Source organism: Macaca mulatta, chromosome 20 (genome assembly GCF_049350105.2).
Source record: "Macaca mulatta isolate MMU2019108-1 chromosome 20, T2T-MMU8v2.0, whole genome shotgun sequence".
NCBI classification, from domain to species: domain Eukaryota; kingdom Metazoa; phylum Chordata; class Mammalia; order Primates; family Cercopithecidae; genus Macaca; species Macaca mulatta.
Genome location: NC_133425.1, coordinates 63,412,576 through 63,427,848, shown reverse-complemented (window position 1 = coordinate 63,427,848; position 15,273 = coordinate 63,412,576). Strand labels below are relative to the sequence as shown.

The following is a 15,273-nucleotide window of genomic DNA, read 5'->3' as shown; positions in this document are numbered from 1 at the left end:
CAAGAGTTGAAGAGATCGAGATCATCATAGCCAACATGGTGAAACCCCATCTCTACTAAAAATACAAAAATTAACTGGGCATGGTGGCGCATGCCTGTAGTCCCAGCTACTCGAGAGGCTGAGACAGGAGAACCGCTTGAACCCGGGAGGCAGAGGTTGCAGTGAGCCGAGATCGTGCCACTGCACTCTAGCCTGGGTGACAGAGTGAGACTCCATCTCAAAAAGAAGGTCACGCACAACAGACAAGGCGTGGTGGCTGTTCCCTATAATCCCAGTACTTGGGAGGTTGAGAAAGGAGGATCACCTGAGCTCAAGAATTCTGAGACCAGCCTGGGCAACACAGTGAGATCCCGTCTCTACAAAAAGTTGTATAACTTGGCCGGGCACGGTGGCTCACATCTGTAATCCCAGGACTTTGGGAGGATTACTTGAGCCCAGAGTTCAAGACCAGCCTGGGCAAGATAGTGAGACTTCTGTCTCCACAAAAACTAAAAAATAAAATATAAAGCTTAGCAGGTGTGGCCAGGCGCAATGGCTCACGCCTGTAATCCTAGAACTTTGGGAGGCTGAGCAGGCGGACCACAAGGTCAGGAGTTCGAGACCAGCCTGGCCAATGTGGTGAAACCCTGTCTATACTAAAAATACAAAAATTAGCCAAGCATGGTGGCGGGAGCCTGTAGTCCCAACTACTCAGGAAGCTGAGACAGGAGAATCACTTGAACCTGGAAGGCAGAGGTTGCTGTGAGCTGAGATTGTGCCACTGCACTCTGGCCTGGGCAAGAGTGAGACTCCGTCTCAAAAATAGTAATAATAATTAGCTGGGCGTGATGGTGAGCACCTGTAATCCCAGCTACTCAGGAGGCTGAGGTGGGAGGACTGCTTGAGCCCAGGAGGTCAAGGCTGCAGTGAGCTGAGATGGCACCACTGCACTTCAGCAGTGACACAATCACAGCTCACTGCAGACTTGAACTTCCCGGCTGAAGTGATCCTTTTGCCTCACCTCCCAAGTAGCTGGGACTATAGGCACCCACCACCATATCTGGCTAGTTTTTATTTATTTAATTTATTTTAAAGATAGCATCTAGCCCCGGGTGCGGTGGCTCACGCCTGTAATCCCAGCACTTTGGGAGGCTGAGGTGGGCGGATCACGAGGTCAGAAGATTGAGACCATCCTGGCTAACACGGTGAAACCCCGTCTCTACTAAAAATACAAAAAATTAGTCGGGCGTGGTGGCGGGCACTTGGAGTCCCAGCTACTTGAGAGGCTGAGGCAGGAGAATGGCATGAACCCAGGAGGCGGAGCTTGTAGTGAGCTGAGATCACGCCACTGCACTCCAGCCTGGGCGACAGAGGGAGACTCCATCTCAAAAAAAATAAATAAATAAATAAATAAAATAAAATAAATAAATAAATAAAGACAGGGTCTCACTGTTGGTGAAAGAGTGAGACCCTATCTCATTAAAATAAAAAAAAAGGCTGCTGATGTACACTAAGAAAAATTTTTAAAAGAGAGAAAAAAGGGCCAGGCGCGGTGGCTCATGCCTGCAATCCCAGCACTTTGGGAGACCAAGGTGGGTGGATTACCTGAGGTCAGGAGTTCGAGACCAGCCTCACCAACATGGAGAAACCCCGTTTCTACTAAAAATATAAAATCAGCCAGGCATGGTGGCACATGCCTGTAATCCCAGCTACTAGGGAGGCTGAGGGAGGAGAATCGCTTGAATCCAGGAGGCGGAGGTTGCAGTGAGCCAAGATCACACCATTGCACTCCAGCCTGGGCAACAAGAGCAAAACTCAGTCTTAAATAAATAAATAAATAAATAGAAAGAAAGAAAGAAAAAATGGCCAGGCACGGTGGCTCACGCTTCTAAACCCAGCACTTTGGGAAGCCAAGGTGGGCAGATCACCTGAGGTCAGGAGTTTGAGACCAGCATGGCCAACATGGCAATACCCCATCTCTACTAGAAATATAAAAATTAGCCAGGTGTGATGGCAGGCGGGTATAATCCCAGCCACTCGGGAGGCTGACACAGGAGAAACGCTTGAACCTGGGGGGCGGGGGTTGCAGTGAGCCGAGATTGTGCCACTACACTCCAGCCTGGGCAAGAGTGACACTTCACTCCAGCCTGGGTGAAAAAAAAAAAAAAGAAAAGAAAAAAGATACCAGTGTTTCATTAAGGGAATCCTAGCTTTTTTTTTTTTTTTTTTTTAGAGACAGGGTCTTGTAGAGTGTCCCCAGTCTACAGTGCAGTGGCATGATCATAGCTCACGGAACCTTGACCTCCTGCAGCCTCTTGAGCAGCTGAAACTACAGGTATACAACACCATAACCACACTAGCTATTTTTTTATTTTTCTTTTGTAGAAATGGGTATTGCAATGTTGACAAGGCTGGTTTTGAACTCCTGGCCTCAAGCAATACTCCAGCTTCGGAGCTGGTGCTGAATCCTAGAATTTTTGATATAAGGTGGCTTCTAGTTATGAATTTTTTTTTTTCCGAGACGGAGTTTCGCTGTTGTTGCCCAGGCTGGAGTACGTTGGCACCATCTCAGCTCACTGCAAACTCTACCTCCCAGGTTCAAGCGATTCTCCTGCCTCAGTCTCCAGAGTAGCTGGGATTATAGGCATCTACCACCACGCCCAGCTAATTTTTGTATTTTTAGTAGAGACAGGGTTTCTCCATGTTGGTCAGGCTGATTTCAAACTCCTGACCTCAAGTGGTCCACCCTCCTCAGCCTCCCAAAGTGTTGGGATTACAGGCGTTTTGAGCCACTGCGCCCGGCCTAGTTCTGAAATTTGAAAATTCTGTGTCTCCAGGGTGGGGAACATCAAACACCGGGCCTGCTGTGGGGTGGGGGGAGCGGGGAGGGATAGCATTAGGAGATACACCTAACGTAAATGAGGAGTTAATGGGTGCAGCACACCAACATGGCACATGTATACATATGTAACAAATCTGCACGTTGTGAACATGTACCCTAGTACTTAAAGTATTAAAAAAAAAAAATTCTGTGTCTCCTTTTATTTTTTGAGACAGAGTCTCACTCTGTTGCCAGGCTGGAGTGCAGTGGCACAATCTTGGCTCACTGCAGCCTCCTCCTGGGTTCAAGCAATTCTCCTGCCTCAGCCTCCTAAGTAGCTGGGATTACAGGCAACCGCCACCATGCTGGGCTAATTTTTGTATTTTTAATAGAAACAGAGTTTCACTATATTGGCAAGGCTAGTCTCGAACTCCTGACCTCCTGATCCGCCCGCCTTGGCCTCCCAAAGTGCTGGAATTACAGGTGTGAGTCACCGCACCTTGACTAGTCTGTGTCTCTCTTAAGTAATTCTTCCCCTCCCAAACTACCAACTCCAAAGGCAGAATAAAACAAGACATGGCTCGGAGAGAAGAGATGGGCTCAGCCAGGTGCGGTGGCTCACACCTGTAATCCTAGCACTTTAGGCAGCCGAGGCGAGTGGGTCACTTGAGGTCAGGAGTTCAAGACCAGCCTGGCCAATATGGTAAAACCCCATCTCTACTAAGAATACAAAAATTAGCCGGGTGTGGTGGTAGGTACCTGTAACCCCAGCTACTCGGGAGGCTGAGGCAGGAGAATCGCTTGAACCCAGGAGGCGGAGATTGCAGTGAGCCAAGATGGTGCCACTGCACTCCAGCCTGGGCAACAGAGCAAGACTCTGGCTCAAAAAAAACTGATAGGCAGATAGGCCTCTACACATGAAAGGACATAATTTTGAACTAATTGAGAACTGAAGCATCTTGATATCCCGCCTCATCCTTGTGCAGCCAAATCCCAACCACCGCATGCCAGGTCCCACTTCCAAGTCAGCCTTACATGAACAGAGGATGCAGATAGATCCCCGAGAACCTCAGGGTACTTCTCTTGTATCTGAGACCTAGATGGCCTGCCAAGTTCCAGAAACGTTAACAAATTATCAGGATCAGGATGCCTAGCAATGGCTAGCTGACCTCAGACAAAGAAGTTACAGGGAACTTCTAGAGGTTGGAATGAGAGGGAGGCACCTGGATTCCTCCTACTCTTGAGTAACCTCGGAGAAGGAAAAGTATCTTTTTCACCCTGAAGAAAACCCTTGTGATCACTGGGCAATTGTTCATGTCTGTAATCCCAGCACTTTGGGAGGCTGAGGTGGGAGTATCACTTGAACTCAGGAGTTTGAGACCAGCCTGGGCAATATATGGAGATCACATCACTACAAAAAATAAAAATAAAAATAAAATTAGGCTGGGATCAGTGGCTCACGCCTGTAATCCCAGCACTTTGGGGAGGCCAAGGCAGGTGGATCACCTGAGGTCAGGAGTTCAAGACTAGCCTGACCAATATGGTGAAACCTCATCTCTATTAAAATTACAAAAATAGCCAGGCATAGTGGCGTGCCCCTGTAGTCCCAGCTACTCGGGAGGCTGAGGCAGGAGAGTCGCTTGAACCCCGGAGGCGGAGGTTGCAGTGAGCTGAGATCGTGCCATTGCACTCCAGCCTGGGCGAAAGACCAAGACTCCGTCTAATAAATAAATAAATAAATAAAATAAAAAATAAAAAATTTGCCAGAGTACTAATACATGCCTGTAGTCCCAGCTACTTGGGAGACTGAAAGGGAGGATTACTTGAGCCCGGGAGGTCGAGGCTACAGTCTCGACTGAGCCACTGCACTCCAACCTGGAGGGCGAAGCAATATCTTATCTCAAAAAAAACAAAAACAGGCCAGGCGTGGTGGCTCAGGCCTGTAATCTCAACACTTTAGGAGGCCAAGGCAGGTGGATCACCTGAGGCCAGGAGTTCGACCAGCCTGACAAATATGGTGAAACCCCATCTCTAATAAAAATACAGAAATTAGCCAGGTGTGGTGGTATGCACCTGTAGTTCCAGCTACTCGGGAGGCTGAGGCAGGAGAATTGTTTGAACCCAGGAGGCAGGGGTTGCAGTGGGCCGAGATCGCACCACAGCACTCCAGTCTGGGTGACGGAGCGAGACTCTGTCTCCAAAGAAACAAACAAAAACAAAAAAAACAAAAAAAACCTCTCCTGGTCAAGCCACCCAGGGCCACGAAATACGCAAACTAAGCCAGAGCCATAAGCCAGCTCACCTGAAATCTGTGTCCTAGAAAGTACCAATCCAGACAATCTACGGAGAGTCTTGAAATAACTGCTTCTAGGCCGGGCGCGGTGGCTCAAGCCTGTAATCCCAGCACTTTGGGAGGCCGAGGCGGGCGGATCACAAGGTCAGGAGATCGAGACCACAGTGAAACCCCGTCTCTACTAAAAATACAAAAAATTAGCCGGGCGCGGTGGCGGGCGCCTGTAGTCCCAGCTACTCAGGAGGCTGAGGCAGGAGAATGGCGGGAACCCGGGAGGCGGAGCTTGCAGTGAGCCGAGATCGCGCCACTGCACTCCAGCCTGGGCAACAGCGTGAGACTCCGTCTCAAAAAAAAAAAAAAAAAAAAGGAAATAACTGCTTCTAGTTCTAGATTTCACCTCATTGTCCTGTGGGTAGTCCCTTTTGGATGAACCTGATTTCCATGTCCTCATGGGCCAGAATATGGACTAGGAAAGTTAAATCCAAAGAGAAGGCAGGGTTTGATAAGATCTGAGCAGCATCCTTGCCTGTTCTTCCTGACCAGGGAAAATAACTAGGCAGAGCAATTCATATGCAAGAAAACTTCTAAGTCAAGAGTACTTGGAGGCCGGGTGCGGTGGCTCAAGCCTGTAATCCCAGCACTTTGGGAGGCCGAGACGGGTGGATCACGAGGTCAGGAGATCGAGACCATCCTGGCTAACACGGTGAAACCCTGTCTCTACTAAAAAATACAAAAAACTAGCCGGGCGAGGTGGCGGGCGCCTGTAGTCCCAGCTACTCGGGAGGCTGAGGTAGGAGAATGGCATGAACCCGGGAGGCGGAGCTTGCAGTGAGCCGAGATCTGGCCACTGCACTCCAGCCTGGGTGCAGAGCAAGACTCCGTCTCAAAAAAAAAAAAAAAAAAAAAAAAGAGTACTTGGAAGAAGTGACCAGAAATGACCAGAAAAATATTACATGGGAAAATACTCAAGGGGGAAGAAAAAAAAATGTAGGGGCAGTTGCTTTCTTCACCTTGGGTCTCAATCAGCCCTCCTAAGAGCCCTGATATTCTGCTTGCTGCTGAGGCCAGGGCTGCAGAGACTGAGCTGCTGCTTTTTTTTTTTTTTTGAGACGGAGTCTTGCTCTGTTGCCCAGGCTGGAGTGCAGTGGCATGCTCTCTGCTCACTGCAACTTCTGCCTCCCGGATTCAAGCGATTCTCCTGCTTCAACCTCCCGAGTAGCTAGCTGGGTTTACAGGTGCGTGCCACCATACCCAGCTTTTTTTTTTTTTTTAGACAGAGTCTTGCCCTGTCACCCAGGCTGGAGTGCAGTGGTGTGATCTCAGCTCACTGCGATCTCCACCTCCCGGGTTCAAGCAATTCTCCTGCCTCAGTCTCCTGAGTAGCTATCATTACAGACATGCACCACCACGTCCAGCTAATTTTTGTATTTTTAGTAGAGATGCGCTTTCGCCATGTTGGCCATGCTGGTCTGGAACTCTTGACCTCAGGTGATCCGCTGGCCTTGGCCTCCCAAAGTTCTGGGATTGCAGGCGTGAGCCACCGCGCCAGGCCTGAGCTGCTTCTTTAGTCTCTGGAAAGACTGCAGCCCAGAGAAATCAAGGCTTTACATGCCATCTCTCCCCTAGTCCCAAGGTCTTCTCTGGACTGGTTCCTAAATTTACCATCTCTCAATCAGAAGCGCCTTGACAAAAGCTATCAGGATAATATTCTCTGGTCAAAGATAACCCTTCTCCCAGAACTCAGTAGGGTCTCTGATGGCAGCAGTAAGGGCAATTTCATAAAGCAACCACGTTCCTGCCTGTTTATAGGCGGCTCCAGTTGTTGGGAAGTGAGCAAGCAAGTGAGGGAAAGCCAGACTTTCTGCAGCTTCCAGCCCTAGTTCTGCCGCCCAGGTTTCGGAAGGGCCCTACAAAGTCTGAAATCTACATGCTCCACACAGAGGCCCCTTCCAGCCCAGGTTTTGGTTTAGCACTAGGCTCAAGAACCTCAGGCCTGAATTCTACTTTCCCGTGCATTAAGTCCCACCTTAACATCCCATTCTTATGAAGTCATCCTGCGGGGCAATTCTATAGTTGCCGCTGGGGCCTGATCACTGATAGAGAAGGGCGTGGGCTGGGCCTACCCGCCAGAAGCCGCCTCACCCCATCAGGCCCAGCCAGGGGTAAAGTCTCCCGTGGAATCCCCTCCCGCCTCATATTCCTTGACCCTGCCCTCCCTGCGAGAACTCTAGTACGGGCTCCACAGAGCAAGCGGTAAGAAACGTACACTCCCGAGGGGCAGACAAGCAGGGGGCGTTCACCTACACCCCGGCCGGGCTATGGTCGGGAACAGGGTGAGGGGCCCAAGCCCCGGCTGCGGCAGGCGGGCGCCCTTACCCATGCTGACTCTGGAGCGGGCCGGGTGGCGCTGCCCATCCCCGGATCCTTCGTAGGTGGGTAGCAGGAGGTGGGACTGGGGTCTGCCCGCTAGCCAGCCTGCAGAGCTTGTGGGGCTCGCGCAGGCCGGGCCAGGCTAGACGGGGCGGGGCCCTAAGGCCCCATCCGGATGGTCCCGACTAGAGAAAAAGGCCCGGCCATGGCGCAGGCCAGTGCATCAGCCACCAGCACGGTACGACCCAGATAGGCGCCTGGCTGGCTCTCTCTGCGTTCCCCCAGGCCGCCGCCTCACAGGACCGGCGGGAGGCGGAGCCGCGCTCGACACATGGCCCGGGCCCCGCGCGGCTTCGGGCCGCCGGGGGGGGGAGGGGAGGGGCCGCCCGGAGACTCTCAGCGGAGCCTCCCGGCAGCCCGGAGAGCGGCTCCTGCGGCCCAGCCCCCGCCCCGGCGTGCTGGCCCCGACACTCACCCGAGGGGCTGGCACGATGGCGGCAGCGGCGGCGGCAACCCAGCGCGGTCTGCGACCGACTGTCCCTTCCCCCCTGCCTTCCTTCGCCCGCCCCGCTGCACTCTGGGAGACGCAGTCCCACCGCCCCCCCTTTCCGGCATGAGCACGCCAAGAGAAAACTACAATTCCCGGTGTGCTATGCGCGGAGGCCCAGACACGGCCCGCAGCGCGGGAGATGAGGCTAAGCCAGGGAGGGAGGCTGCCGGGGCAAGCCCCTGAGAATTGTGGTCTAGTGGAAGCCTCTGGAACACTGGAGGTTGGCGCCAGGCTAGGGTCAGGGCTCAGTTGTTGCCTGGTCTCAGCTGGCTCGGCCCCGCCCGGTCTGTGCACTGGGGTGGGGGTTGGCCCCGCCTCCGTGGGAGCCCAGCCCGGCCCCAAGCTGGCCCAGCTGCCCCTCCCTGGGCCCCTGGGCCGTTTCCGCTCACGAAACCCCTTCCCCTTGGGGCTATGGCTGCCGCTGCTGCTCTTCGGAACTGTGTGGCCTTAACCATACCGGGCGGAACGCAAAGCTCTTGCAATTCCAACATTCGTTCGCCTGCCCCTGGGCGAGCTGGGCCCAAAGCTGGTTTCGAGCAGGCTAGGCTGTTCTTGGGCCGGAGACTCAGATGTCCCTCAGGTGGGGCTTGGCTGGAGAGGTTACCCTCAAACTTCTACAGTCAGGGGTCCCCAAAACATTCTGTAAGGTTTTTTTTGCAGCAGACAGAGAAGCTAAGTGTTTCATTTTTATTAATGAGGAAAGAAATAACTGACTTACCCAAAATTTCCCTGTGATTTAAGTGACCAGATTGTAAATAGTTCTCTTCCTACCCGTTGCCCTTTCCTTTCAACGCCCATTTCATTGTTTCCTTGGTAACACAAACATTTGTGGTAAGGCCAGTCTTAGGTCAGACCTGTGCTTGGCAAAGAGATCTGCAGCCAACCTGGGGTACCACAGGTAAGGGAAATGGCTGCAAGGCCTCTCCAGGCAACTCCTAGCCTTCCCTCCTAGCCGGAGATCTCTCAGTACTCATGTTCTTCCAGAAGAGTTTTGCACCTTTACCCACCCCTAGGCTACCCCTCCAAGAGATGACTGGTAAGATCGGACCACGCTTGTTTTTTAAATCTCAGGTCTGTCAGCATTACACTTTGCCAGACTGGATGCTTACTACTCAGCTAGTGAGAACTCTGCATTGCCCCGCTTGTACATCTGCATCTGGGATCTCCATTGCTCTGTGAACTGTCTTCTTCTCCCTAAGAAGCCAAAACACTGCCCATAACCTCCGAACACCAGAGAGGGTCCAGGGAGTACTGCTGAGAGCCTCAAGGGAGCCAAGGCAGAAACAGTAGAAGTCCCTTCAATAAACAGGAGCTCAAGGATGCACTGAAGAGCATGGCTACAGCCTGGAAAAGGCCTCGCTCCAAGGAAGGAAACTGGGAAGATGAGAGACTGGCCCAATAGTAGCAACAAAGGGCACTGCTGTGCTTCCACCACCTGATTACCAGCCAGATCTAACCCTAGGAAGGCAGAGTTCCAGTCCATCCCCCAACCAGGCACCCACACAACCTATGTCTCACCCCTTCTTCCCCACCAGACTTCTTTCCCAACTCAGTGCTAAGGGACTAGAAGGGAAATAGAGACTTGAGTTTTAGGACCATTCCAGCATGTTGCCACAGGCAAGTCCCCAGGCAGATGGCTTTGTCCATAAGTAACAGAAGGGAGTCATATTTTATGGGGTCTGAAAGTCTCTATTTGTACCCCACCACCCACAGTAAACCCATAGCTTTAAAGGCATTCACTTTGAGACACTGGCTTTGAGCTAAATTACTTGGAGCTACAGACAAAAACAATGTCATCCTTGCCCCTTCGATATCCAATTTAAGAAAAGATAGAAGCTGGGCAGGTGGCTCACACCTGTAATCTCAGCACTTTGGGAGGCAGAGGCAGGCGGATCACCTGAGGTCAGGAGTTCGAGACCAGCCTGGCCAACATGGTGAAATCCGTCTCTACTGAAAATACAAAAATCAGCCAGATGTGGTGGCCGGCGCCTGTAATCCCAGCTACTTGGGAGGGTGAGGCAGGAGAATCGCGTGAACCCAGGAGGCAGAGGTTGCAGTGAGCTGAGATCATACCATTGCACTCCAGCCTGGGCAACATGAGCAAAGCTCCATCTCAAAAAAAAAAAAAAGGAAAAAAAAATAGAGGCAGCCAAGAAAATGAGTCAAGGGATCACACCTCCCAACTTCTTAATGCCCCCTGTGGATACAGATCTGTCACACCAAAGGTGTACCAAGGCCAAGGTATCTATACAAGAGTCCTTGTGCCTGAAGCAGCTTTGGCTAGCTCCAGCTGTGGTCTTACTGGTTCGTAGAGTAACTGCATGCACATGCATACCAGAGGCTGTGCTAAGCCTAAGGGATGTCATGGTGAGCAAAATTCAATCCCAGCTGAGAATTCAAAACCCTCAGAGGCGAACTATCACAATATAGTTTAGTTAGCAGTTGGTCCTTGTTGAAAGGATACAGGGAGATAACCCACGGACAAACTGGGCCCATTTGGTGCAGTTTCCAAACTCTTTAGGGTGAGCTGGGCCAGGAACTCTGTGAGGACCTTGTAAGGCCAGGATCCATGTGCTTAGGGTCCATTTTTGGAAAAACCTGGTCACTGAAGCATCTCTACTTTCAGGGTCAGCCTGGTCCTTCAAATAGGCTGAGGCCTATTTCCCCATGTTTCAAGGACATTTAACTATGTTTTTGTAAAAATAAAATGGCGAGACCCAAATAAAAACCTTACTTTTTGTTTAATTTGTTTTGCCAAACAAACACAGTGAAAACTTTAGTCTGACTAATTGTACAGAAAATAGAATTTGTAACCAGTAGCAAACAAAACAGGATAAACCTAAATCCCTGGCAAGCTGGATCTCCATCAGCAGGTCATCCAGATCCCCTTGTAAATGGTCTCCTGGGAAAATAAATCCTAGGAGGCAGAGGCACAGATTTACCAGTCCCCATCAGAATCACAGGCTGCACCTGGGAAGGAAAAGCATGAAAAGGAGAGCTGATGTTACTTGCATCTCTTATCACTACACACATTAGAGTTGTCTGACTGCTGACCAACCTTAAGGTATGGTTTATTCCAAACTCATAGTCCCTGGACATATCACCTGCATCCCTAGAGGGTAAGTTTCAAGTTCAGTGGTTCTGAAGCCTCTGCTTAACCAGAATCTGCAACAATAACTGGGGAAGAAGGGTAGACAAAGTCATAATTGCTGGTGTCACCAGGGCAGAGTCTAAGGCCCCAGCTTCCACTTCAGGAGGAAACAGTTGAGGATGCCAGGTCACCAGCAAGAGAGTCCAGCTGCCTTAAGCCTCAGTACTGTCAACCAGTGCCCCAGGAGTATAGAGGAGTTCAACAATGGCCTGCAGTCCCCTGGCTGGATGGGGTCTGGGAGTCCAGCAGGCCGCCGGGGCACCAGTTCACATTCCGTGCTTCTTGCGGATGACAGCCATGGCAAGCAGCCGATCCTTCTCGCGCAGTTCTTCGCGAAGCTTGGCCTCGGTGAGACGCAGATGGCGAATGCTGCCTTTCATCTCTTTCATCTTCACTTCCATCAGCGCCAGGATGTCCCGCTGCTCATTCAGCTTGCGCAGGAGCTCCTCCTCCGTGGTGCCTGACGACAAGGAGTACGAATGGTCGGAGCCAGTATCAGGGAAACCCTCTTCTCCTACCACCACCAACTGGGGGCCCATAGGGCACTCGGCAGCCTCCAGCCCTGCGGTAGCAGCCTGTAACTCCGACGCGGCGGCCGCAGCGGCTGCGCCCTCTGTGGCTGCAAACTCAACTTGCACTGTAAGATCGATGGGCTTCACGTCTTCTCCAGTGGGAGTGATGGGCGTCGGCGGCACGGATCCCGGAGCCTGACTGCTGTCTACAGCGGCCTGAAGGGTAAGAAGCACGGCCGCGGAAGCAGACACCAGGTTCGGCTGCAGCTGGGAAGTCTGGGCAGTGGAGGCAGAGGGTGACGGCTGCTGCTGTTGCTGCTGCTGCTGCTGCTGTTGTTGTTGTTGTTGTTGCTGCTGCTGCTGCTGCTGCTGCTGCCTGCGGCGGGCGGCCGCGGCCCCAGCGGGTCTGCGCGCTACTTTGCGCTCATTGACGCCGCGCAGCGGGAAGATGGTGGGGACGCGTACCGTGTAGGTCTTGCGGCCGCCCTGGAAGTGAACGCTGCAGAGACGGTGGCCTGTGGTGGGCTGGAAGGTGGAGAAGCACCCACTGACGCCGGCACGCGACACGTTCTTGAGCCAGAGGCGCCGCAACTCAGCGTCCTTTGGAAACGTGTAGAAGTGCAGCGCCTTGTCTCGGTGCGAGTTGTTGTAGCAGCCTGGCACGCAGCACGTAAAGCCAGGCATGGCTGCACCGCGCGGCCCGGCCCGGCCCACCGGCCTCCTGCGCCCTTCGACGGCCCAGTGGCTCCGCCGCCGCCCGCCCCTCGACGGGCGGCGCCGCGCGAGGCCTTGGGTGGTATCCCACCACTGCCGCTCGGCGCAGCCGGCCCGCCCGGCGCCCCGTGCCCAGAATACGCTTCCTGCCGGCCCGCGCCGCGCCGCCCGCCTGGCTGCCCGCCTGCGCTCGGGAGTCGGCCCCGGGGACGCCGCGAAGGACCGCCTGAGAAAGAGACTACGCCCCCCACAATGCCCCGCGCCAGGAGCCGCTCACTTCCGGGGCGGGTGTGTGCGGATTCCGGCCGCCTTCCAAGGCACGGCGCCAGCTTCCGAAGATCGGATTCTTTCTCCAGCCCGGCTTGTCCCCGGCGGGCGAGAGAGGCGTATTAGGTTGGAACGCTGTCGCCTGGACTGCTCCTTACGAGGACCCGAATCCTGATAGGGGCGTGGAGAGGGGCGGTGCGCGCCTCACCGGTGCGCAAGCGTGGTGGGTATATGCCCACGGAGACTACAAATCCCGTGATGCCTCGCCCTGAACTGGGCGCCTGCGACCCGAAGCGCCGCCTAAGGGAAAGATCGAGTTACTGCGGACCAGTATTCGGGGGAGGTTGTGCTGTTTGCCAGAACCAGTCCCCCATCCCTGAGCGCCTTTGAGTCGACGGCATTGCTGCAGCAGAGGGAGACGAAACCTGGGCCTCGGCGCCCCGAAGGGTCTCAGGAGCCCCTTTGTCTGCGTTGGGGACTCTCTCCTGATTCAGCTGCTGCCTGCGTTGACTCCCTGACCTAAACAAAGTCTCCAGTAGACGCCTACTATGTGGCTGACCCAGTGCACGGAGTTTCCGGGAGTCAGACCGACTGGGCTCCTCTCTTGGAGCCTGACTGCCTAGACGGATGAGCCTCTGTCTTTTGGATAATAGATCTGAATGCACGCGAATGGATGTCTACTCACAGAAAGTAATCGCTCTAAAGGAATGAACAGGAGAGCAGAGAAATGGAAGCGGGGGAGGGGGTGGCCAGGAATAAAGAACGAAAGCTTGGGTAGGGAGAAGTACCCAGTTCGTGTCCCGGGAACCAGTCTGTAAGGCCACATGGCAGAAAAGAGCTAGGCTCCCCCCTTAAAGAACCTGGAAGGGGGTGGCCCAGGTAGACCAAGCGTAGGAAAATACCAAACTGGGACATGTTAAGGATTTGGGGTTTTATTCTGCAGGCCACACTGAGAGCTATTAAAGGATTTAATGCGAAAGGATTTGCATTGTAACAATACACCTCCCCCCATCTCAACTTATTTGAGGGAAATTTTTGTGTGTGTGTGTAAAGGAGTCTCACTCTGTCGCCAGGTTGGAGTGCAGTGGTGAGATCTCGGCTCACAGCAACGTCCGCCTCCTGGGTTCAAGCAATTCTCCTGCCTCAGCCTCACGAGTAGCTGGGACGACAGGTGCACGCCGCCATGCCCGGCTAATTTTTTTTTTTTTTTTTTTTTCAGTAGAGAAGTGGTTTCACCATGTTTCCCAGGCTGGTCTCGAACTCCTGCGCTCAGGCAATCCGCCCGCCTCGGCCTCCCAAGGTGCTAGGATTACAGGCGTGAGCTAGTATCACAGCGCCTGGCCGGGGGAAAATGTTTTAAAGAACACAAAATGTTGTGGAAAGCCAGGGAGGGGCCAGGCAGTCCTTCAGGGGAATTACCTGCAAACTAGCCCTCCTCTGCCGAGTTCTTCCTTCTCCCAATTTTTTAAAAACTTATTTTTGGTTCGGGGGTACGTGTGAAGATGTATTGCATAGGAGAAGTCGTGTCACTGCGATTTGTTGTACAGATTATTTCATCACCCAGGTATTAAGCCCAGTACCCAATAGTTATCTTTTCTGCTCCTCTCTCTCCTCCCACCCCCCTCCCTCAAGTAGACCCCAGTGTCTGTTGTTCCCTTCTTTGTGTTCATGAGTTCTCATCATTTAACTCACACTTGTGAGAATATGTGGTATTTGGTTTTCTGTTCCTTCATTAGTTTGCTAAGGATAACGGCCCCCAGCTCCATCCATATTCCCACAAAAGACATGATCTTGGTCTCCTCCCAATTTTTCTTGTCTTTCTTTACCCTTTCACCTAACTCTCACTCCTCATTTTTTCTCTCCTGGTAGCAGGTCACAGGCATGAAATGGAAACCTAATATACATTATTTCTAATTATAGTATTTGACATAAAAACAAAATAGGGCCGGATGCGGTGGCTCACGCCTGTAATCCCAGCATTTTGGGAGGCCGTGGCGGGCGGATCACGAGGTCAGGAATTCGAGACCAGCCTGGCTGATATAGTGAAACTCCGTCTCTACTAAAAATACAAAAAAATTAGCCGGGCGTTGTCTCGGGCACCTGTAATCCCAACTACTCGAGAGGCTGAGGCAGGAGAATTGCTTGAACCTAGGAGGTCGAGGTTGCAGTGAGCCGAGATCACACCACTGCACTCCAGCCCAGGTGACAGTGCGAGACTCTGTCTCAAAAAAAAAAAAAAAAAAAGCTGTGCTTGGTGTCTCAGGACTGTAATCCCAGCACTTTGGGAGGCCATAGCAGGCGGATTACTTGAGGTCAGGAGTTCGAGACCAGTCTGGCCGACATTATGAAACTCTGTCTCTACTAAAAATATAGATCCAGAAATCCAGAAAAAATCCAGAAATGCATTCTCTACTATGTGTAGCCCCTGGTAAAACATATGCATTCATTTAGGCGAATCATTTATACAAGAGTATAAACATGAACACACATATTACATGTTTATTTATGTATTTATTTGAGACAGAATTTCGTTCTTGTTGCTCAGGCTGGAGTGCAGTGGTGTGATCTCGGCTCACTGCAACCTCCACCTCCTGGGTTCAAGAGAGTCTCCTGCCT

The 15,273-nt window shown here is 52.5% G+C and overlaps 2 protein-coding genes across 10 annotated transcripts in view; both read right to left on the bottom strand.

Moving 5' to 3' along the window:
• NUTF2 (nuclear transport factor 2) overlaps nt 1–8,042 on the bottom strand; it is a 28,337-nt gene extending 20,295 nt beyond the window's left edge. For 4 of the 9 annotated variants that reach the window (XM_077984419.1, XM_077984421.1, XM_015126442.3 and 1 more), the window contains exon 1: nt 7,939–8,042. The gene's annotated coding sequence lies outside the window, so the exon portion shown is untranslated. Of the gene's footprint in view, nt 1–7,359 lie in introns of all 9 variants that reach the window. The other 5 variants (XM_028841535.2, XM_077984418.1, XM_015126441.3 and 2 more) reach the window with 3 other exon arrangements.
• A 2,693-nt stretch (nt 8,043–10,735) lies between these two features.
• THAP11 (THAP domain containing 11) lies at nt 10,736–13,383 on the bottom strand. The gene is made up of 2 exons (XM_015126436.3): nt 11,072–13,383; nt 10,736–10,983 (listed from the first exon to the last, which is right to left on the bottom strand). The coding sequence occupies exon 1, from the start codon at nt 12,358–12,360 to the stop codon at nt 11,431–11,433; it is 930 nt and encodes a 309-aa protein (XP_014981922.1). The 5' UTR covers nt 12,361–13,383; the 3' UTR covers nt 10,736–10,983; nt 11,072–11,430.
• Between the last annotated feature and the right edge of the window lie 1,890 nt (nt 13,384–15,273).